At 30.5% G+C, this 25,627-nt stretch overlaps 2 protein-coding genes across 2 annotated transcripts; both read right to left on the reverse strand.

The window, feature by feature from the left end:
• Positions 1 to 5,121: 5,121 nt before the first annotated feature.
• Positions 5,122 to 8,086, reverse strand: LOC103484982 (probable trehalose-phosphate phosphatase J). The gene is made up of 12 exons (XM_008442389.2): positions 8,011 to 8,086; positions 7,524 to 7,891; positions 7,293 to 7,433; positions 7,120 to 7,191; positions 6,938 to 7,030; positions 6,757 to 6,813; positions 6,547 to 6,648; positions 6,350 to 6,427; positions 6,183 to 6,252; positions 6,015 to 6,085; positions 5,780 to 5,872; positions 5,122 to 5,647 (listed from the first exon to the last, which is right to left on the reverse strand). Exons 2-12 carry the CDS (start codon positions 7,836 to 7,838, stop codon positions 5,570 to 5,572), a joined length of 1,170 nt encoding a protein of 389 aa, XP_008440611.2. The 5' UTR covers positions 7,839 to 7,891; positions 8,011 to 8,086; the 3' UTR covers positions 5,122 to 5,569.
• A 15,018-nt stretch (positions 8,087 to 23,104) lies between these two features.
• Positions 23,105 to 25,309, reverse strand: LOC103484983 (ethylene-responsive transcription factor ERF060). The gene has a single exon (XM_008442390.3). The coding sequence runs from the start codon at positions 24,470 to 24,472 to the stop codon at positions 23,417 to 23,419; it is 1,056 nt and encodes a 351-aa protein (XP_008440612.2). The 5' UTR covers positions 24,473 to 25,309; the 3' UTR covers positions 23,105 to 23,416.
• Between the last annotated feature and the right edge of the window lie 318 nt (positions 25,310 to 25,627).

A 25,627-nucleotide genomic window follows, 5' to 3' on the forward strand; every position in this document is an offset into this window, starting at 1 on the left:
TGACCTATTGTCTACAAATTTTGATAACCAATTGACCAATGATATATAATCCATCTAACAAGTTTAAATTTTGATTAAATATGTTAAAGCTATCGATAAACATTTGATGAAATTAGTTCAGAAATCTTATCAATAATAATGTTATGCTTAAAACAGTAAATTTTTTTTCAAGAAAATGATTTCTTGACTTTTAAATGATATATAATCGATTCAAAGGTAGTATTTAAGCAAAATGAAATTAATAAATGAGAATCAATTGGAGGAAGGAAGGCAATGAATATTCCAAAGAACATGTGATGCACGTTGTTGTTCTCTAAACACTAACTTCTACTTCTCCACTAGATCAATGGTTAGAGTATAAGAAAAGATGCCAAACATAAAATTAATAGTACCACAATAAACTTGATATTAATGTTAAATTTATCTTTACCTATTAGGTGACCTAATAGCTTAGATGATATCAAAGCAAGTTGTTTGGGGATGTTTGATATTTTTATATTTACATAAAGTTGAGATTTAGATGTTTGGGACCTTGTTCCTATCTTCTGATCTTCTCCTTGAACCAAATTATTCATTTTCGTATATTTCACCTATTAAAGTATCATTTGTCTATCTGCCAGAATGGGCTTTGGGAAGGGATTCTCCATGTTGGAGGCTAAACCCAACAAATTCCATTATGTGAGACACGTGTTTGGTAATGATTATTGGGCCTTTAGCCCATTTCAGGATTAGTTATAATATCTGGGCTGGATCAAGGACAAGCCACAACCAACCATCGGTTCTATATTGATTGATAGAGTGCGTTCTGCACACTACTTTTATATCATATTAATTTCTTTTATGTACAAGATAAAAGTTGAATGATCCTTCCAATACTATGAGCACAATACCCCTTTGCTTCCTGCTATTCACCATTAAAATTTTTGAGTTGGCGAGCAAAATAGTAACATTATCAATTTTAGTAAAATATTAAAGTCAATGGTTGAATGGAAAATTCATTTATCAGCTCTATCCCCAAAATGAATGAAATTTCTCTTCTAACCTTTTGAAAAATTCCCATTTTTATCATCAAATTTCTTTATGTTAAATGTTAATTATACAAATTACTCTCATCACTGTATAAAATCACACACTGATTTGATTGGTGTGGAACCATGATCTAATTACTTCATATATTTTTGTAAGTGTATAAAGAGAAGTCCAAGGTGAAGGCCGTTGATAATATCAATGTGTAAAGCTATAAATATAGTATTTCTAAAGTTTGTAGATTGCGCGATTCTCCAAATCCATGGTTAATTATTTGTTAGATAAATAATACGTAAATCTCATGTTAATGTGTAAAGCAGATATCTAGAAAAAAAGGAAATGGAATCCATATACTTTTTATTCATTATAATATATATGCAAACGAGTATATAGTTGAGTAATGTAACCTAATAATTGAGATTGTTTAAGAGAGAGAGAGAATAAAGCGAAATAATATAAGAAAAGAAAAAGTATATAGTATAGTATTGATATTGAAAAAGAAAAGGAAGAAACTTTAAAAAGGGATGTTACAGAAAGGAAGGGAGCTTTACAAGTGTTAGAATTTAGAACACTGATGGGTGGACATTTCAGAACTTAAAAACTTTGCCTTTTACTTTACAACAAAAACACTTTATAACTTAGCTAATTTAGAAATTATTCAAACAAAAAAAAAAAAAAGAAAAAAAGAAAAAGGGTTTTGTGTTTCCCACCTTTTACAAATCAACATCTCCACATGGTTAGTTGCAAACCCTGCTTCTCCATTTTTATCTGTATAATAACCCTCCACTTTTTATTTTCCTTTTCTTTCTTTAATTTTTTCCCACTTCCAAAAAAAAAAACAAAATAAATTAAATTAATATGCATGGCATGGGCAACAATAAAAATGAAAGATTACACTACTAGTTGAGTCTGGAATGGCAATATATATATATATATATATATATATATATATATATATATTTATGTATACAAAAGCTGCTTGTGTTTATCCATTGAGGCAATCAAGGCAATGCTCTAAATATGATTATGAAACAATGGATCAAAGAGAAGAGATGAAGGAAGTTTCTTTGTAATTCAGTTAGCTACAGAACTCATTTATGACAATTCATTGCATTGTTCTTTCATTTTGAACAAATCTAAAATTTGATTTGAATTTCTAAGATTAAGTGTCAAATAATGAACAGAAGAAGTAGATATGACAATATTACTAAATAGTTTTGAAGAGTGAGTGTATTTGGTTCCCTGTGAGAAAGGCATATGGGGGCACATGGGATTCCATGTGAATCTGAGTTGAAATGGCAGTGTCCACTACACATAGAAGAAAAGGAAAAGGAAAAGAAAAAGAAAAAGAAAAGGGCTCGACCCTCAATGCCGGGACCAACTTCACATCACAATATGTGCACACACGTGTAACATATCTATGTCCAATTTCCAGTTTTAACACCCATTATTGGAAGGGGGAGGGATTTGGTTTGGTAATGGTAGGCGCGCGCACACACACATAATTTAAATCTGCTGTAACAACATTGAATGTTTTTATTGTTTATCTGTGGTGTGGTACCAATAATTGAAGCTTCACAAACGAAAAAGACAATAGTTTAATTTGAGTTAAGGCACCAATGATGGGAGAAGTTCGAAATAAAACTTATATATTAATATAGTGGGATGCGGAGTGTATCTTTACACGTCTTAAAAGAAGCAGCAAGGGGTAAGGGTTTTTTTGTTACAAAGGTTATATGGATATTAATGTGAGTGTGTCTCTCTATCTACTTGTAAAACTTCCCATGTGTTTTTCTCTCCTTCAATTCCCCTACCTAAAGCAAAGCAACCCTTCTTTTTAAGTGGATTCCAACTCTTCCCTTTCTCCCTTTCCCTTGAACCTAACAATCAAACAAACCCCATTCCCTACTTATTATTATTATTATTATTATTATTATTAATATTCCCATCCCCACACCCTCTTAAAAAACCCCTCAACTTTTCCAAGCAGAGATTCTCTCTTGTGGGGTTCTTTCAAATCTAAACACACATCCAATACTCAGTACCACTTTTTCCTTTTCTTTTCTGTTTCTCATATTCAGCCTTCTGCCCTACTGCTTTGGAGTTCCACCCAACCCAACAAATTAAATATACAACTCTCACACCCACTCAGAACACACAAATACTCATTTTCACTCCTCTTTCATCGAATATATATATAGCATAAAGTTGTATAGCAAAATGAGCTAATTTATTTCTAAATATAGTAAATTTTTATTTTCTAACTATTATAGACCACATTTATCTCTTTAATGGTAAAAATATCTAGTTTTATCTATTACCTACAAAAAGTAAAACAATTTTACCCCATATTTTGTACCATTGAATTCGAATTAAATTGACAATTTAAGTACTACGTCAATTGAGTTATATTTGTTTTTCCTCGTATGTTGTACTTTGGTATATATTTTTTTCATATGACTGGACTCACTTTGAATATTCTCTCCTGTATATGTATAATTGGCTTGCATTGACTATTGTATGGAAATCTAATGGGGTTTAATTACTTGGAACATTATAATGGTTGAAGCTTCCCTTTGGGAACACTGCTCAAGATTCTTACCAATGCATTAATTAAAAATAAAGATGTAAGTGAAGTTGATGGTATTTAATAAATAAAATGGTGCTCTCAGTTAATCCAAATCATAGCCACTCCTGCTCCCTACATGGCTACCTCCCCCAGGGGAAGAAAATCTGTATAAAATTAAAAGCCATTAGCTTAGCGCCATATAATTGAGGCATTTCATCTTAACTATAGAAAACTTATTAAATGTACCTTTATGGCAACAAAATTGAGATGAGTGGTTCTTAAAATAATAATATTAAAACTGTTTAAATTAGGTTAGAATGTGGATGTGAAGTGGATTGCGTGGTTCATGCCGCCTTAGACGCTTGCCTACATTCTTTAATTTCATTTACTTATTTGACGTCTCTTCTCTCTCTCCCTCCCTCTCCCTCTCCCTCTCTCTATGTGTGTATATATATATATATCTATTAGTTCAACACCTGAAATTAAAATATTGAACGGTTTTGAACAGACCACATGGTTCTTCGAAGCAATATTTTAATTGCTATTTTAATATATGATGAACACCTATTTAAGTTAAAGGGACAGAAGATTATTAATGCAAAACTTAGAAATAATGTAGAACAAATATAGAGAGCATATATGTGTGTGTTATCAAATCTCTCCGATGTCCATTTTGTACCTTCTATTTTAAAGTATATATTCAAAATAATAATTCTAATTTTTTTTTTATATTATCACAAATTCAACTTTTTTTTAAGAGTGTAAACAATATCTCACCTTAGTGAAGATAAGAAGGTTAACATATAAGTGGCTATATATAAAGCATTTAGGTGGTACCAAAAACAAAGATTTAAAGGAGATAATTGTGAGGATTTTCTAATATTTCTTGAGAAGATTCATAAATTTCAACATTACAGTTGTGATTAGGTTAATTAATTTTTCAAGTGTTTAATTTTAAAAATAACCAACTTGTTCTTTCTAGTGTGATTTATTTTCATATATATTTTTTAGAGAATTTTTCAAAGTTTATTTTAGATTGTTTTTTTATCCAAAAACATTAAAAAAAAATAAATTAAAAAGTTTTTTTCTGTTCTCTCAAGCATCCTTAAATAAACTAAAGACGTTGGCAATGTATCTATACGAGGCATTCACAGTGTTCAAGTGTATTTGTATTATAAATTTTTAGGTATGAATTTGTATATGCTACAGACAAAAAAAATAAAAAATAAAAATAAAGTGGGATTGACCAGCCTTTGTTAAAAGGACAAGAAAAATCTGAGAGCTCTAACATTATATGCCCATAATCTATTGAACAACACATTGATTTTTGTCATTATGCATACAATATTACTTTTTATACATTTGAATAAAACGTCCTCTGAAAAAATCACATTACTAATCACTTAAAATAATGAACAATACTTCCCTGTTTGCGTTGTAAATGAAAAAAATGAAAAATTATCCCAAACTCTTCAAATTAGTAATTAGCATTGGAGTAAAGGAAGAGAAGCTGGAGAAAGATAAGATTATTAATAATTAGATTACCATTAATTAAGATGGATTAAGGTTCGCATATAATTGCAAATTTTGGTTGTCTTCCTTTCCCCTGTACATAGAGTTACAAGATGTACAAGGCCATGAAGCCAAAGAAAAAGAAAAAGAAAAAGAAAAAGAAAGAAAACTTCCCACCCAGCTAGCTTTTTTGTTCTCTATTTCCACATATATATCTAACTAACATATTTTTGAACAATTATAAGTTACATATATATATAGACCGACCAATCCCAACCAACCAACCAACCAACCAACCAACCAACCCCCTCCTCTTTTCCTTAATCTATATCTATATATATATATATATATATATTCTAATTTATTGGCTGGGAAATAAAGAAAAGGTATTTTGTTTTTTTAGCTTTCCTTTTTTTTTTTTTTTTTTTCCCATTTCCCATTCTTCTCCTTCTTAAGTTTCTTTCACATCTGGCACTGCCCTGGCAGTGGCAATATAGGTCTCTTCTTCCACTCAGCCAAGCGTTGCAAAAAGTCCATAACCTGTGTATATATATACAAAAATTAATTAAAATTCACATAATTAATTATATAATAAGACAAAAGAAAAAGAAACATTGTACATAATTAATGTATACTTGAGATGAGGTATATATAATAAATACTTGTACTTGCCTCAGAAGGTTCCCGTAGAGAATAAGAAGCACTCGTTTCCTTCGGAAATTTTGACACAAGAATGCCAAACCCTTGTCCTCTCTCTCTTATTATCTGCTCAATTTTTTTTTTTTTTTTAAAAAGATAAATTTAGATTGACCATCACGGGCATGAAACAAAAAATACATTCATTTATTATTATTATTACCACTGTTATTATTTTAATAAAAAAAATGGCACGAAAGTTGGTGTATACCTTAAAAGCATCTTCATCCGTTCGATCATCTCCGATATATACGGGGAAAACATCAGAACAATTGTTGAATCCTATTAATTTATTTATTAAGAAAAAAAAGTTATTGTTATGAGTAGGAATCTTGAAATGAAAAATGAGTTATTGGTGAAAGGGTAAAAAAAAGCTCACCAAGTGACTCTAATAAGAATTCCAAGGCCTTTCCTTTGTCCCACTTAATGGTTGGACGAATCTCTAATACCTGCAATTCAAATTCAAAATTAGGAGGAGGATTTGGGAAATAATAATTATTGTAATTAATTAATTAATTAATTTTCCCTATATAAATATATATATACCTTTCTTCCTTGGGTTAGTCGAAGCTGTGGGAAATCTTTCAAGACAGATTTAACTTGTTGGGCTAATTCACTCCATTTCTGTAATAATGATCATAAAAAGACAAATTACAAAATTAATCACTAGAGACAAGAGTGAATGAAAATGAACAGTATGAAGAGGTGATAGCAGATAGTGATTATATGAAATATTCATTAACCTTTTCTTCAACACAACGGTAGTGAACAGAGAGACAAAACTTATTGTTCTCCACTTTAGCTCCTGGAGTTGATTTGGTTTTTTCAACCAGTTGTTTGTAAACCTGACAAAATAATAATATTAATAATAATATGAGGGTTTCATCCGATAAATTTATTTGGAAAATATTTGTGAGGTAGAGTATTAAAAAAGGAAAAATTAATTAATTCACCTGGTCGATCATGGGGAGAAACTCACTGGCAGGTTGAAAGAGAACAGATTGAGTACACTGAAACAGTAAAAAAGAAGAGAGGAGGGGTAAAGAGAGAATATATGTCAGGTAAAAGAGGGTAAAAATAAAATAAATAAAATAAATAAAAAAAAAAAAAAAAAAGAGACAGAGAGTCACGCACTTTCTTGTAATTGGAATCTTTTGTCGGTCCTTTAATATCCATCCCATGGCTTCCTGCATAATACAGTTCTCCTAGTCTTACAAACCCATAAACCTGTAATAATCACAATAGTTAAAAACACACCATTTTTTTTTTATTGTAAAATTAATCCCATCTCATGTTTTTCCAAACTTAATTTGTACCTTGTCTCTTCGCCTCCCGCTCACTATTGCAGTAGGGAAGCTTCTCGCTACCATTTTTACCGTTTTTCTCATCTGTAATTTGTTTTTAGCCACATGGAAGGAAAGTTGAGTTAATTAAAAGAAGAAGAGAGATACAAAAAAAAAAAAAAAAAAATGTAAGGTAAATTACGGACCGCATCGGACATGAAGGCACGATCTGGGTCATCGACAATTGGGGAAAGTGTGCCATCATAATCCAGAAACATCACTATTTGTTTCCCTTTAGAAGCATCAATGATTTGGTCAAACATGTCCAAAGCCGAAGGATGGTGGAGCTGTTACATTGCGCAATAATCAGATCAGATCCCACTCTTTACATATTATATATATTGTATTTTATAATATAAGTTTATAGTGATTCATACCATCCAAGAGGAGTTATGGTCATGGTCATGGTCATGGTCATGGTCGGAGAGAGAAGGAGTGGGTTTAATACGACTGGGAGATGAGGCCCGCATTGAGTCCACCCATGTCTTGATTCTTGCTCTCCCATCGGGCTGCTGCACCAATTTTGTGGACCGAGATATTGAGATGTAGCCACCGCCGGTGGTTGAGCTGGGCCCAGCCGGTGGCTTTTGAGCCGTTGCTTGGAAAATCGACGAGTTTGATACTGTGACAGTGATGGCCATGTTGATGCTTGATTTACTCTCTGAAATTACCACATTCGGGTTGTTCGTCATCCTTTTTTTACTCCCCTATATATTCCTTTTTTCTTTTAGTTTCTTTCTCACTACTGCATCGTCATGAAACGAAGATCAATGAATTAATAACAAATTTCAATATTCAATTAAACAAAAGAAACAAACAAACAGAAAACACCCACTTGGAAATTTAAAGAAGAACAAAACTTACAATTGTTTGAGAGAAGAGAAGAGCGAAGAATAATATTAATGGGGGAAGAGAAGCAAAGAGAAAAGAAATGGAGAGTGAGAGTAAGAAGGGGGGGAAGAGGTGGGATTTATAGTTAAAACAATGGGGCCCAGTTGGAAAAATCCAGTCGGCCCCACATTAAAACCTTCTTTTTTAGAAAAAAAAATATAAATATAAAATATATGTATTGTTGTTATTATTAACACTTGAGAGACGCCGTTGGTGGGTTGGGGTGGGCACTGCCTTAAGCTTAAGCTTCTTCCCTTTTCTTTCTCCCTTCTTTCCAAACCGCCACTTATGGGTTGTCTCCACGTGGCCAACATTCCTCTTCCAAGTCAAACCAACCTGGTTTCTGCCCACGTGGCTTTTCTTTTCCTTTCCTTTTTATATATATATATATATATATATATATATATATATATATATATATATATATATATTATATTTGTTGATTATAATAAAGTCCTCCAAATAATTCCCTATTTGAAACACAAATTATTAAGTTCTACCAAAAGTTTGGCAGTGAAGAAGATATCAATTAATTAACCTCTAAAAAATTGTTGATTCAAATTATTAGACCAATTTTCCTGAAATATGTGTTAAAGTGAACTGGATTAAGCTGTATTTATTAAATAACTAAATACATTTTTTGCTCCTAGCAAAAGCTATTTATCATAGACTTGTGGCTCCATTATCTAAATTATTTGTGTTATCATCAAGTGTACTACATTAATGATATTAATTGACACTAAAAGGGAAACAATAGGTATAAGTAGCCAACCATTGCATTATAAAAAGTAAAACAGATTTTATCTATAATCATTTGATCTTTCCTAAAACGATATGCTATAATTACTTAATTTTTTAGTTTATAAAAATTCATCATTTGCTATATATGGTTCTTAAAAGCATAGTAATTCTTGACACTTATTTGCTTTTTTTTAAAAAAAATAAAATAATATATCACTTAGAAATAAATATAAGTCTATCCAAGAAAGTACAAGACTAGATGTTTTCTTTTTACTTCTTGCATATCTGGCAAAGTAAGTTTAAGAGATTATATCCCACAACGCAAATTTACTTGAGCACAATCCCACGTGAGCTACTCAATACTTAATTGATATGTACTTGATGCACTCAATACACTACTAATATACACTTGATACACTACTGACATTCACTTTGATATATTTGATACACCTGTAATATATATTTAATATTCTTCTAATATGTGTTTGATGCACTTGCTACACATGATATACACTTGGTATACACTTGATATATACATGAAACACACCTGATGTACCAGATATTTGGAGTCATAAAAAATATTGATTTTGAATTTTTATTAAAGGATTTAGAAAATAAAAATATATGTTTATTATAAAAATATGTATAATCCAAATTAAAATAATCTACATCAAAACACAAATTATTATAACGACTATAATTCATTCATTGTCTCAAACGCCACTTAAAAAGTATTTTATGTTTTTTTTCTCTAAAGTTAAATAAGATCAACTTATTTACAAAAATGTCATATTGTTTTACTAGACATGTTATTTACTTAATTGTTATTAGATTAAAAACCTTTTGATATTTTGACATTCTCAAAATTTTTGTGTATAAAAATGTGTATCAAATATATCATTTGGGTTGAAGTTATATATATATATATATATACACACACATATATATATATATATATATGTTGACCAATTAAACTCACAAATGAGTGAATTGAAATTGAGAGGCACCACAATTTGTGTCTCCATGTTTTTTTTTTTTTTGGGTTAATAAATAGAAGGAAATAAGGGAGAGAGTAGTAGTAATAGGGTCGGACCATGGAAAGGAAAAGCGGAGCGGGTTTGTTAAGGGAAGAGCTGTTTTGCGAATTGCTATAAATAGTGTGAGTTCATGTTATGGGCGGTTGGTAGGTTACCCAAAATTAGAGATTTTAAGACAAAACATGGTCCGATTAAAACGCCCCTTGTAAATTCCACCAAAAACAGCGGCATTGCATTGCATTGCATTGCATTCCCCCTCCTCATTAAAAGTAAAATAAATAATAATACATCACCAATTATTATTGTTATTATTATTCTTGACCAATGTACTCTATTTATTAAACATCAGAGACCTCAATAATTGAGCTTGTCCTGACCCTTTTGTATCAAATTTAGGCTCTTTATTAGAATATTCACCTTTTAAGTGAAAATTAGTATATGTAGATGGAAATCAAAAAGGTAAAGACTTTGATTATAATTAACACACCTGTCTCGAATCAACCAATCGGCCTTGACTTTTTCACTCATTATTTTATTTTAAAAAATATATATGTTTTATTGAGAGGTAGCTAGAGAGTAATGCAGAACAAGGACAGGGTGCCTATCTAGCTAGCCTAGCTTTTGTAATTATTAATTATTGTTATTCTAAGGTCACAATTAATTATGTCAATATTATAATGTAATTGTTAAGGGGTGGCGTTTCAAAAAGTCTTCGTTGGGGTTGGGTTTCCCTTTGGGGTTTGGAGAAGATGGAAAAGAAAGGGTATAGGATACAGAAAATGTGTGTGTGTGTGTGTGTGTGAATTAGAGTGAATGTGGTTTGAAATTAAAGGAAAATTCGTGTCTGTGTACTTTATGGGTTCAATTCCTTTTGTGTGTATTAGAGTAGAGGCAGCAAAATCATCCATTTTTCTTCTCTTTTTCCTCTTCTGTCCCTCGCCACGGAGGGTATATTCCAAATACCCTCTACACTTGGGAAATTAGAATATTACTTCTTTTCTATTATTTCATTTATTTTCTTTTCCTTTTTTTTTTTTAAAAAAAAATTCAATTTTCCATTCTCAAAGAAGTAAGACTTTTGTTCCTTTTTATGTTTGGAAATGTGAACAAACTTCTTGAAAGACTCAAGTACATTTAAGATGTATGAATGAACTAAAATCACACACACATATATATATATATGTGTGTGTATATATTTGTCACTATTCAAACTATCATATATGCACCCTTTTAACTTATTTCATGAGATAATTAACCATCTTAGTCCAACATTTAGTTGTCAACAAAACTTTTAGAATATTGAATTTAATGTAGGTGACAATTGTAGATTGAACTCATAACCTCTTATTCACTTTATCTAAAGATAGATCTTTAAAGGAATTAGAAGATATTATCAATACAATTGCATAATTGCATATTGCACTTTCTTTTTCAATGAAAAAATCAAATAAACTTTATATGCAAAACATTTTTTTTTTTTTTTTTTTTTTGCTATGAAAAGGGCCAACGCCGAGTTGTGAGGATGGTCTCTTCTTTAAAAGCAAATTTAAGACAAATTAATGATATTTACCGGTTCATATTGAATTGATGAATATGTTTGAGATGTTGTGATTCTATATTAGACAAATAAGTTATTATAAAAAATCATAAAAGTAAAAGTGAGGAATAATATCAATAAACTTAATTATCCTAGAATAATAAATACAATATCACATAACCGTGATAATTATTGTCCCAATGAGTCGCACATTAAAATTTCCTCAAGAATTTAAAGTATGTATGTTGGCATAGTAGCCTATTCTAAACACATTTTTGTTCCTAAAACATGTGGATACAGACAAAGTCATTCGTCAATTGCATCAAAGATAATATTAAAGAAAAATGAAAAATTCTTTTTAAAATAGATATATACAAGTTGAATGGATATATAGGTCAAAAGTCATAATAATCAAATCATTTGTTTAGCAAACATGAAACTAAACTCACAATTATTGTTCATAAGATATGAGCAAAAGTGGACAAACTTAATTCTCCAAAAAAGGTTATAAATATATTTTCCTTTTACATCTTTTTATTAATTAATTTAATTATGATTTTCTTTTTCTTACAAAGTAAAGAATAGACATACACAAGACCATTTATTAGACTTTAACAAAAGTAAAGGTGAGAAAGTTGAAAACAGGATAAAAATGGTGAAATGACCAGGCATTTCTTTTTTCTTTATTTTTTTTTTATAAGTGATGATGATGATGATGATAAATCATGAACGAGAGAGAGAGAGAGTTTGTTGGATATTTGTGAAAAACAACTCTCTCTTTTTTTCTTCCTTAAAATTGTTTTTATTGACAAAGTTTTTAAAAATTATTTGTATTATTAAAATTATTTTCAAAATCAATTATTCATGACAATAAAGTGGATCTATTTAATTTAATAGAATATAATGGACAATTCTATTATATCATTCAAACATTAAAAAAACATTAAAAAACATCAAAAACAGAAATCATAATATTTTATTATTTATTTTAGATGGACTGATTTATGATTTAGTTTTTTAAAATATATATAAACCATCCAAACCATCTACATGATATTGTTTTAAGGTTTGGAAGGACATATATATTTACGAAGTTGAGATTTTTACATTTCATGAACTATCATTTTAAGTTTTTCAGATGTATTTTCTATTAATAAAAAAAAAAACCAATAAAATTATTTAGAATGAAATTATTTGGCTTAAAATCTAGACATTGTGTATATATAAAAACTCTTAATTGGATTAAAAGGAAGACACATGTAAAACTAATAATCATGTTCTAGTTTCAATTAAGAAAATTAAGAAAGTCTTCCTACTCCCTCTGCAAGTTTATGAAAATAAAATAAAATAAAATAAAATAAAAGATTCTAAAGAGCATATGAGCAATAGGGTCAGAATGCATCACATGCAAAAGTATAATTTATGTGTGAACCAAAGTCATGATATGTTTGGTAGCATTTGATGGATATTTATTCTAATCAGTTTTACATTAGCTTTATAGGGATTAGAGATGTTATTTTAACTCAAAATTTAGACTTGAAGCTCTCAACCTTGAACTTTGACTAATAAAAACACCAAAGTCTCCAGCTTCATTTAAAAATGAAAGCAAAGAATTAGAATATATACCATGGAACTCGGCTGGATCAACGCTTAAAATTTCGAGAAAAGAAGGTGGAGATGCAGTTGAGGAGTTTGTAGTATTTAATATTAAAAACTAATATGGGGAGGAAACCCCGAACCCGAACCCATCCGCCAATCAAATGTTGGCAATCCACCCAACAAGAAACATCCAAAAGGTTCAAATGGCTTTGAAGGGTACGTGTCCCAATCACGAACTATAGGCTGCGGATTAGGTCTTAAGAAAGATTAAAAAAGGAATAAGCAAAGGAACGGGGGATGCACAAACCATACTCATAATCACACGCTGGACACCACACGTGTGTCGGCTGTCGCGGCAATGTGTAGTGTATACACGTTGCAGTACAATTAGAACATAAAAATAATAATTGCATTAATATGATTATATATATAGTTATAAATCCACTATGAAACCATGCTATATGGTCGGCGGGATTCTGGGAACCACAACAAATTACTCACGCTCTTCTCACGTGCAGTACAGCTACTACTTCCTACCTTCCTCTTCTACATTTGTTGTGTAACGTGTGTGCGTTCTTTTTTCTTTCTCTCTACCAAACCCCAAATCTCATAAATTAATTCATTCTTATAATCTTTTTAAATTCATTACATTCCAATTATATTAATTCATTCTTTTTTTCTTTTTTTTCTTTTTTAAAAAAAAATAAAACTCATATGTATCTATTTCCTCGACACGTCTCTATTCTTATTATTATTATTATTATTATTATTGTCATTTTTCTTTTAATTATGCATGTGCCTCTTTACTCTAAATTATACTCTTTGGGTTATGCACCAAATCATTTCTTGTGTATATTAATCGTATACTCTGTAGCATTAATTATTCCTTAATCATATATAATTTCAATTTCCAGCACGATTTTTTAAAGCACTGGATTAATTTGTATTATAAACGCAGTAGGCTTATATTCCTTACTAATTATTTTGAGTTTGAAACTATATTTTAATTTATTTTAGTGCATCAGATGCGGTAGTTTGTAAAGCACAAATGATGTCGAAATACAGATGTCATGAGTTGAATCAATTTTTGGTAATTGTGATTTTTACTTCCACTTCTACTCAAATTCTTAAAACAAAAACGTAAAATTCTCAAAATTTTCAACTTAATTTTATAAACATAATAAGAAAGTTACGTAACAAAACATAGGAAGTGAAAGTAGTCTGTGTATACCCAACTAAAGGTTAAAAATTGTTGAACTGAAAATCATGTTTATAACTTTTTATTTTCAAATCAAAAGTTAAGTGATTAATCAAATGGGGTTAAGTATTCTTATTTAAGATTATGGTTGATTTTCTAATTTAATTTTTTTCTGATTATGTTTATTATTATTTTTCACAACTGGTCTTCTAATAAAGAAAAGGCAGTGTTATAAAATCATAGAGTTATGGAGAAGGTATATCCTTTTAAATGCTACTCATTATTAATCATGCATGCACTATGTTGTAATAATATAATTAGATTTAGGTAAAAATGAAATATATTGTGTGTCAACAATTACGAGATTATGGGTGAAAATCCCCATGGTTAAAGTAGTACTAAAGAAAAGGAGTTTAGGTACAATATTTTGTATTAGTCATCTTTAACTGACATTGGTTTGCTACATTGACAACTGGACTCTGTGCCACCAAAAATCAAAATGTTTAGATTCTATACCAAACTCATTCAGAGTTTAGAGAAACATTAATAATCATTGATAGGACTTACCTAATTTACATTAAGATCTAAACGTTACATAGAATTGTTTCTAATATATTTTTGTTGGTTAAGATTATATGAAAAGTCGTGCTCTTTACAGAATATTCCATAAAAACCTCGATCAAAATGCCTTTCATTTTATTGGGTCGGTCTGTGGACCCTTTTTCAGAGATATACAATTAGTTTATAAAATTATTACTCTCATTGTCACGTAGAATTTGTAATTGGGTTTGTTAGGTTTCATTTATTCATTTCTAATTAATTGTGTCCCAATGGGAAATTCCACTATTCTATCAAAATAATTGAAAAGTGGTCAAATCTATATATATATATATATATATATATAACTTACTTATGGGTTAAGATTAACATAACAATGAAATACATTGTATTGGAAAAATTACACTCCAAACATTTGTGTCGTGTCTTCTTTTACTTTATCATTTAAATTTATAAAATATAGTAGAAATTTTAGAAATAAATAAGCATAAGCAAAATGGATATGGAAATTTTTTCATAAATTCTAACCATGACTAAATTTAGAGAATTTGAATACAAATAAATATGAAAAAGGGAAATTATAGGTAAACAACTTTGTGTTTTGGAAATATATAATAAAAAAGAAAAAAAAAAAAGAAAGGAAAAACCAAAATTTGAAAAGGACTGACTGATAAATAGTTTTATATCACAACAAGATTTCCACACTAATAAATGTAGTTGGGATTTCAAAAAGAGATTAACTAAATCATTTAAATAATGGTTAGCCTTTTTTTAATCCTTCTATTTGAGAAGACAATGGAAGTCTCTATCTCCATATTTGTCGATTGTATATATATATATATATATATATATATATATATATATATTCTCCACATTTAAATTTTAGGCCCACATAATTAGTTTCCTTTCTAAAATGCTTACACAGTGTTATATATCTCATTTCTGTATCTATAGTCATATAGATTTTAATAATCCTTTTTAATTGCTTGCAATATTTTCCTCAGACTAAATAGGTTACTTAATTGATGATTATTAAAGGGATTAATAGAATCCAAAATTAAGAATTGAATGATAATTAGAATTAATAGATATTATAATGTTGGAAAAAGTTGAAAATGAATTAAGAAACACTTTTAAAAGGAGGGAGAGAGACAGAGACAGTAGCACTTTTGATTTGTTTTGGAGTAAGAGAGTGACACTTATGTACTTGCTATTTGTGGTCGGCAGGTGCATCCAATTAAGTCTTGTTTTCGTGTCGAAATTAAATTAAAGCCAACCTTATGGTTTTTTTTTTCCCCTCTGTGTGACCTTCCTTTCAAAATTGTCTCTTACCCTCAAAATCATTCCCAACTCTTTTCTTTTCTTTTTCTTTTGAATTCTCTCCTTATTATCATCAAATTATACATCCACACGCACATTTTATTATAATTTGAATCATTAGCTATTTTTGAATTCACGGTTGAATGAGAAGTTTTGAAACCAATTACAAATTATATTATTATTTACAATAATGTCTATAATTTACAATACCCTTCATACTATTATTATTTTAATCCCATTACATACCACCTCTATTTTTGAATTCATTGTTGAATAAAAAGTTTTGAAACCAATTACAAATTGTCTCTTCATTTACTAAAATAATTGTATTTGAGATTAATTAAAAATTGACATATATCTCAAATTAAATTTAAAGACAAGTTGGACAATTCTAACGATGTCACATCTTTTTATTATGCCTAAAATTCAATTGATACAAAATAAGCTTAATTTAATCCAAAATTAAATATGACCAAAATGCATGTGGTTGAGTCTATGGGTATGGTCCATGGACTAGAGTAGACCCAAGTCCATCAAAGTGCGGAATAGAGGAGTTATCTAGGTCCAAAGCTCACGAGAGATAGAAGACATCTCAACTCCTGAAGTCGACCACCCTCGAAGATTATTGAAACTTCTTTGAAGATACAAACTTTCTTTCAAGACTCCAACTCCAAGAATATCCGTTATTCACTTCATCAAATCAAGCGTAAACATCCAACCGAGAGAGAATTAGATGATCAAATTTTAGAGATCAAACTACATCAAATCAACGTAAATACAACATCAATACAAGTTCATCTCCACGAACCAAATTTCTCCGAAAATCTCGTGTGAACATTCATATCTCTGTGTTCATACAACATACATGCATTTTTATGAAAACATTATTTATATTAAACTGTTTGATCTTATAATTAAATTATTTGTTAAAATTCAACCGTTTGAAGCTTTTGAGTTATTAAGTAACTTAACATGTGCATAGTACGAACACCCAAAGTTTTATATATTCAAACCCCTATGAACCTCATCTCAATTCCATTTAATTAACATGAATTTCTACATTCTACTTAATGGATGTTTTACAAATAATATTTCTGTGACAATTTAGATTAAAATAACAGGTATTGTAAACATTCCACAAAATTTGAAAAGCAACGAAATAAAAATATCGCTGTGTGGGAGTGGGTTTAAATAGTGGTTAAGCGGGTAAGTTTCTTATGTTGAGATGACAAGAAAAGAAAAGAAAAGAAAAGAAAAGAAAAGAAAAGAAAAGAAAAGAAAAGGGTAAAATTTGATTTGGATAAAAGTGATTATCCCTTACGAGTAGGTTTGTTTTGAGCTTTAGTTGAAATTGAAAATTGAAGAAGAATTAAGTTGAAGAAGAGAAGCATATATAATTTATGGGAGGTGGTTAAGTGATACATAAGTGGGACCTTCCTAGTAATGTCCAGGTCGGTTTCATGGATTTCCAAGTAATCAGAATCTTTGTCGGGATTCATCATTTTTTAAAAATAACTTCCCCATATATTATTATTCCCCTAAATATATAATATATATATATAATATATATATATATATATATATATATATATATATATATATATATATGACCCCATCATTTCCCTCCTCAATCACTTTATTCCTAATTTTACTCACTCGTTTTTCATATTAATTATGACGATCTTAAATACACTAAAGCTTTGATACTCTCTTTTATTTTCTTAATTAAACACCCCCATTTTACATCAAAACAAGCATTCAATTCTATATCCCCAACCCCCCTTTTTTCTTTCTTTTGCTCCGATCAGCAACGAATATAATCTATCCTAATTTAAATTAATTTCTCTAATCATGTTTAATTTTGTATCAATTTCGATGGCCAATGTTATTGAATTAAGTACAGCATGTTCATAATAATAATAATAATTTTGCAACACTCACTGATCATATCTTATAGACATGCAACCGAATCAAGATTGAAATATTTAACCTAAAGTAAAACAGTTTTTAGTTTATAATATAAAAAAGGTGTCCTTTGCCACGAGGAATATATATACATATATATATATATATTATATGTATATAATAATAACCCACTCCACCATTATCTTGGTCTAAAGATCAAGATTTACTATATATGAAAAGATGTTTTTGAGTATATAAGAATGATTACCTTATAGTGAAACTCCTTCATATATGCGCATGCACAAGATAAAGTTAAAGTAGTTAGGGAAACTAGGGGGCTAAACATTTATTTATTAATTATTTCTCATGCAATAAACCTAAAAATTCTTGTTCCTTTTTCTTTTTTTGTGTTTGGGGGGAAGTGACTGATTTGTGTTGGTTTGAAGTGAGACGAATATTGAAGATTGAAGTGAAATTTTTGTAATTAAAAATGATGGTGGGAGTCCTCAAGGAAAGGTACAACATTTCATTTCATTAACCCATTTCAATGGTTGTAATTAATTCATTTGGCATTATGATCGCTATGGAATTTTTGAAAATATGTCTCTATTTATGATTCACATTGGAACCCAACCCTCAAATAAATCTGTCTTTTTTTGAAAAAAAAAAAATGTTCTTTTCTTCCGTTGACAATTTTAAACGGGACTCTTTGCTACGTTGAAACCCTAGATTTTAATTATTGGCCATGGTATTTTCTCAGCCATGGATTTTTGATGCTTTTCATTTCAGCCATTGGAAGAGGTAACTTGTCAATTTTGATTGTGAGAATATAATAACTTTAAAGTCTGAATATCAAATTACTTTTATAAGATAATGATTTAATTAGTGGGCTCAAAACAAGTAGTTACCTCACACTTATTTCTGTAATGTGTTACATTATTCTCTCAATATATATATCTATATTTTTTTTTCTTTTTCCACAATTAATTAAATTAAAATGATGCACATACAAGACATATGATAAGATATCTTCGCTTCTTTCATTTCTTCATAAATGGGAAGAAAAAAACAAAAACATCAATCCTTCATTACTTTTTCTGGCACATACTCATTACTTTAAACATAAAGGCATGCATACATCCAAAATTGATTTAAAAAAAAAAAATGAATATGACAGAATAGAATAAAAATTGAGTGAGATAATATGTGTTAATTTATACCCAATTTGGGAAAATTACAAATCTAAATAGGAATTGAAGTATAACTCCAACAATTACAGTCAAAGTCAAAATTATTAGTTGTTCCTTATTTCCTGCAATATATTCCAGTGGTTGCTTTTGTCTAAATTTGGAGTGTTGATGAACGTTCTAAAATGATGGTGTAGAGTTTAGAATGGTAAAAGAATTGTGGTCAAATAATGGATGCCATGCCCTTATCCTTTAAAACGAGGATTAAAATATGAGATATAGTTTTTAAGAATGGAAATACTTTTGTAATAGTTAGCCGCTGAAAGAGACGCGGTCTAACCAAAAACTAATTGCACAGTCATGTTCATGCACCACACCCACACACATTGCTCAAAAATGGCAAAAAGAGACCACTCCAAAACAGACAGCCTTAAATATCCAAATTACATGGAATCTCTTTTCTTTCAGCTCACTCTTTTTTCATCCTTCTATTATGGAAAAAGTCAATTCAAAATGATTTCATTTTGATAATTGTAACAACACTTACATTCCAAACCCATCTTGACCTAATTAAGGATTAATTCAAAGAGACGACATTTATGAATTCTTGTGTATTCGTTGATATATATAGACTTAAATATCGAAACTGAAATCCGAATTGTTCTTTCTTCGAGAACAATTTTTCTTCATGTAATTTAATTGATTTTTAATCCCTTGAGACTAAATTAAGAAACATGCATGGTATTGGAGTAATTTTATTAGAAATCAATGTTATAAACTCGATTAAACGTGCAAAATTTTATCAAATTGAAAATGAGTCAATTAAGATGAAATATAAAATATTGAAAAACATTACAATAATTTGTAAAGTCCCAAGCATTTACTCAAAAGACGTAAACAGATCCATCAACCACCTAGAGCTAAAAATGTTAGGCATTTATCACTCTCAAATACATTCTTGAATCAATTTGATCAAACTGTAGGAATGGATAAATGGTCTCTAATTTATATATATAGACCAAGGGCGCGGTACCATGGGAGTCAATCTTCGTGGAGTCTATTAGAGACGGCTCTACCCAAAACTTTGCCTATGGATCCCATCTCCTAGTCTTGGGGGAGCCTTTCAAAACGCTCATTATTTACGTCATTGAGCTCTAAATCTCGCTCTTATTGAAATCAAACAATAATCTGTTTTTAACTAGCATAGAGCGAGTAATTATCGGAGAATTCACACAAAGTTTATTTTTTCTTTCAAGAAAAACAAGAAATAGAACTTGTCTAAAAATTGTGTGTTATCAAAGTTTCACATTGATTAAACAAAAGGATGATCATGCACTTATAAGAGAAAGACAATCATTTCCAATGATACGAGAATTGAAACCAAATCAAAATCACGAAGGACATATATGTTCAAAGTGGACAATATCATATCATTATAGAGATATTTGAAGTTCTGTTATCCCTATTAAAAAAAAAATACGAAATTTGTCATGGTAGCGCTAAACTTATTCTTTGCGTACCTACATGTTACTGTTTAAAAATTAGTTCAGCCACAAAAACCTAAACCTAATGATTCAAATTCAGAAATTTAAAATTTAGTTGTTTGTTTAGGCAACGAAATGATTATTATCTTTCTATTGCAATAATTGTGGATGTTGGTAAAATAAAGTCACGCGATTGTTAAAAGTAACCATGTGTCCAAAAATATATTTGAATAATTATAGTTAATAGTAATTTTTTAAAAATAATAATTAAGTATACAGTAACCTTTCAAAAAAATTGTAAATATAATAAAGTAGATTCTGGTAATTCATTAGTGATAGACCAACATTTACAACACGGTCTAAGATAGGCTATAGATTTTGACAAATTTTGTTATGTTTGTAATATGATATGTATATAATTATTTTGAATCTAATGACACGATGTCTAATATTTTTGCTTATTCTGAGGTCTAAGTACGTTTTGGGCTCAATCTCTTGGACTAGATGGATTTATTTCTTTTTGGGCCCAAACGATGGCTGAAGTCGACGAGTTTGACATTCCGGGCCTACGGATCTGCAGGCCCCAAGTTCATGGATCCACCCAATGGACCAAAATTGAAAGCGTAGTTATTAGGTATATTTATTAATGAAGTGAATCAATAAATCATTATATATAATATTCGTGGACTTAAGAGTGAGTTTATGGACATAATTGAAATTGGTGGGAGAGGTCAAGTTGTTAGTGGGGAAGGTAGCAGAAATATGAATGAATATGAAATCAGCCTTTCCTCAACCTACTACTAACCTCTTTGTTTTATGAAAAGTACAGCATTATTGAACATGTTAGAACCAAATATATAAGATTTTGAAACTTCTTAATTAATTAAATTATTGAACTTTTTTCTATTCACTCAATTTTCTATTGACTTTGTTAATTTCTTTCATCCATGAGCTCTGATATATTTCTATTAATGATAAACTTGTATCAGTTTCAATCATTCCAAGACTTTTTCGGTGTCTATCCGGATTGAAAAGAAAATATTTTTTTTTGTTATAATTTATAAATAGTTTAATTAGTTTTTTATCTCGTAAAAGTAGCTAAATAAAAACCTATTTAAAATTTCAGGAAGAAATAGATCTTTGTTCCTAACACTGAATTAAATTTACAAAATACTTCCAAAGCTTAGATAGGTTTTAATACTTATGTCCTATATTTAAAAAAGAATTTATTTTACCCTTTGACTTCTAAGGTAGTTTAAATAGAGAAGAAATCGTAACGAATGATGAATGGTAATTTGATCCCAAAAAATAGTTGAAAAATATTTAACAAGATTTACAATGTCAATCAAATTAACATATGATATTACTACACAATAAATTATTTTATGAGTTTTATGGTGCAACACACGTATAGTTTAGCATTAGGTGTCGGACAAGGTCAATGTTTAGCTCCTTCTCTTAGGCTCATCTTGGTCGTGAAACAATCCATTAAGTTGGAACATACCTCGAAACATAGTTTATTAGGTTTGTTCTATTTTGAATTTTGAGTATTATATTCGTCTCAATTATATGTCTTTTAGTTCAAAATAGAACAAACTTACGGTACATAGGTATGTTTTGTTGATCTTAAAAAAAAAAAAAAAAAAAAAAGTTAAAAGTATGGAAAGATGGATGTAGTCTCATATTTTAATCTCTTTCTAACACACTTCCCTTTGAAGATTAGGAGGATTTTAGAGCATCTACATTTGAAAATTTTGGCAATCCCTTATCTTTTGCCTTGGTTTGACCTAGCTAGAAGCTTTTCTTTTAGGCTTAGATTAGATCAGATGGGATTCTTTTCTTCTTTTGAAAAAAAGATTAGATAGAAATTAGATGCTTAACTTAGTCCTAATTTAGGATTTGAACTAAATAAAGGCAATGAAATCGGAAATGCCACATCAGTAGGACCTGTAAAGTAAACTAGGATGCCCTCCCAACCCTTTTTCTACCCTTAAACCCACCATCCATATAACTTTACTATCTAAGTTTCACATTACTTTTAAAATTCCAAAACAAGGGGTGACGAAGAATATGATCAAATTTTAAAGATATTGTTTTCTTTTCCACACATCCGAACAAATAAAGAAAAAAAGTGACAAGGAATGGCCAGGATTCAGTTTATTGTCAAGTTTCACCCAGGGGATTCTCCAAATACTAAACGGTGCCTTGAGAGAGCCCACTCACTTTCTTTATTACTAAAAAAGACAATATATATATATATATATTGTAAGACTTTTCCTTTTTGTTTGTGACTCAAAACTTTGTCTTTGGCGTCACCTAAAGAACAGGAATATTTCATTTCAAAAGCAATGGATGCTTCCAAATCCAAGTTGTATGATGCTCCTCTACATCTGCCTTCGCTTCCCTACTTCATAATTTCTTGGCCTTAGCCAATTCCAAACGGGATTGGACCTGAATCCAACTAACACTCTCCAAAACTTTACACAACCATGAAACAAGAATGAGAAGGGACTACAAGGAGACCAACATGTGTATTAAAAACACAAAGTGCATAATTACATCTTTTTTTTCAACATCCAAAATGGCCATGCAAGAGAAGAAAAAACAACCTGCAGACCAAAATGGAATACACCCCATTAAAGACGAACTACAAATCTCTTTGAAGAGGATTCTTTTTTCATGGACTGACTCCTGAACTTTTTTTTTTTTTTAACACGAGAACTCTGCAAATGCCTAAAATTTCATTGCAGAATCTTTGTAACAAAGTTGACAACATTATCAAAAAGCACAAATTACATTGAAAACATTACTAATTAACACTCTGATTCGGCCAGCTGACTCAGGGCTGCCCAATCGATTTCGATGGAAGGAAACTTTTCCAAACAAAATGCTTCTACTCCTTCACCCCATTGAGAATCTGAAAAATCCAAGAAACTGATACTTGAATCAGGGGAAGATCCGGTGGAAGTGGAATAATCTTCAGACCGTGAAGGAGATGAGGATGAAGATGAAAATGAGGTTTCCACTTCGCTTTTCAATTCTGGTTCCCAGAAATTGTTAACTGCTGAGTTTGATTCGGATGGAAGTGGAATGGTCGTTGGTTTTTCATCCTCAACAGAACAGACCTCTGTTTTCCCCTGTTTCAAGCTCTGACAAATTGATTGAAGCTTCGCGTCCACAGAAGGATGAAGAGGTTTGAAGTCACCGAATTGGTGTTTGAGATGTGGAAAATTGAGCCTAGCAAAGTCCCCACGGAGCTTATAAGCAGCTTGATCATAGGCCAAAGCAGCCTCCTCGGCCGTATCGAAGGTCCCAAGCCAGAGTCTAGTTCGGTTCTTGGGGAGTCTGATTTCAGCCACCCATTTCCCCCAGTGCCGCTGCCGGACTCCCCTATAGAGTTTTGTAGGTTTAGGTGGAGAGCCGATGTGCTTCATGGGAAAAGATTTGGGGGTAAGGAAGTTATGGTATTGGGATTGGAATGAAGAAGAAGAAGAAGAGAAGGAAGACATAGTTGGTGAGGGCAGTTGAATTTGGGCTTGAATTTGGAGAATTTGAGAAGGGGTGGGATTGTTTAGCCCGATTGGACCTGATTGCTCAAAACCCATTTGTTCAATTCCCGAGAACCCTTGAGAAAACAAGCGGGTACTCGACGGGGAGCAAAAATCAGGGATTAATCTAGGCTGAGAAGAAACAGAAGGATGAGGAGGAGGAGAAGGAGAAGGAGAATAAGAAGAGGAGGAGGAGGAGGAAGAGGTTGAAATAGCACTTTTCATAAAAGGTTGAAGTGCTTTCATTAATTCTTCGCTAAAAGGATCCGAATAGTAAACCGGCGTTGAAGTTCCACTGTAAACATCTATAGCTGCTGCCATGTGAATTGTCAAAAAACTTACAAAACTAGCAAAACAAAGTGTTAAAAGATCCCAAGAAAACAAAATTCTACTTCAAGAAAAGGAGAAGAAAAGCCAGAACAAGAAAAACAAGTTTGTTTCGACAATCAACTTGAGGGACTCAAAAAAAACACCCTCGAAGCCGATCAAAACAGAAAATATTTACCAAAGAAACAGAGAAATCTGGATCCCTATTCAGAATCACCTGACTTCAAAGAACCAGCCTTCTGGGTCTACAACACAAAATGCAGAATTCAAAAAAAAAAAAAAAAGAAAAAGAAATCCAAAATTTCAAAAAAGTGGGTGTAGGAAAAACAGAAGATGATGACAGAAAGGGAAATCAGAGAAGCGGGGAAATTAGAGAAGGGGGGAAAATGGAAGAAGTTGAACAGAAGATAATAATTGCAGACTGAAAAGAAAGAAAGGAGAGGAGAGAAATTAGTTTTCCCTCTTTTGGGTGTATGAGCGTAGTATGAAATTTCGCCTTGAGAATAGAGGTAGGCTTTGAGAGTGTTTATATAACACCAAAAATGGCCGTCTCTCTCACATAAGAGCCACCATTTTTCTCACTCCTAGACCGCGTTTTTCTCCGGTAAATTATCTCGTCAACTTCAAGATAACATAACTGGAGGTGGAGTTCCCAATGAAGTAGAGCCACGTAAGCTATAGGACACGTGGAGGTGGGGGAGTAGCATTGGCCCACTTCAGTTAATTGCATTTGTGAGGGTTTATCACTGTACAGTGTATAGTGGTTTGGCACGCGCAGCCATGTCTTTTTCTTTATTCCTTATCCTATCATCGAATCTATTTTTTTTTTTTATCATCCAAACATCCCCCAACTCATTCAACTAAATTTAATTTATATCACTATTCCTAAATTTCAAAAAAAATGTAATATCTTAATTCAATTAGAGTTGGTTTTTCAAAATAAATAATAAAAAAAAATTGAGATATAAAAGTAATAAATTGAAAATGATGCTCAACTGTATTATATTTAATTAAGGAGTAGATGTGTTTAAAACATACAATATTGTATAAGCGTCTGATTATTCACTATAATTAAAAAAAAAAAAAAACATATTAACTTGGAAGCTAAAAGATGAATTCAGAATCTAAGCTATAAAGTAAACACAAATG

This window comes from Cucumis melo, chromosome 8, assembly GCF_025177605.1.
Source record: "Cucumis melo cultivar AY chromosome 8, USDA_Cmelo_AY_1.0, whole genome shotgun sequence".
Classification (NCBI taxonomy): domain Eukaryota; kingdom Viridiplantae; phylum Streptophyta; class Magnoliopsida; order Cucurbitales; family Cucurbitaceae; genus Cucumis; species Cucumis melo.

Coding starts and splice junctions, on each gene's coding strand:
- LOC103484982 (XM_008442389.2), bottom strand. CDS start 7,838: ATGACGAACAACCCGAATGTGGTAATTTCAGAGAGTAAATCAAGCATC. Junction 7,031..7,119: donor GCGGGAGGCGAAGAGACAAG/GTACAAATTAAG, acceptor TGATTATTACAG/GTTTATGGGTTTGTAAGACT. Junction 5,873..6,014: donor CGGATGAAGATGCTTTTAAG/GTATACACCAAC, acceptor AAAATTGAGCAG/ATAATAAGAGAGAGAGGACA.
- LOC103484983 (XM_008442390.3), bottom strand. CDS start 24,472: ATGGCAGCAGCTATAGATGTTTACAGTGGAACTTCAACGCCGGTTTAC.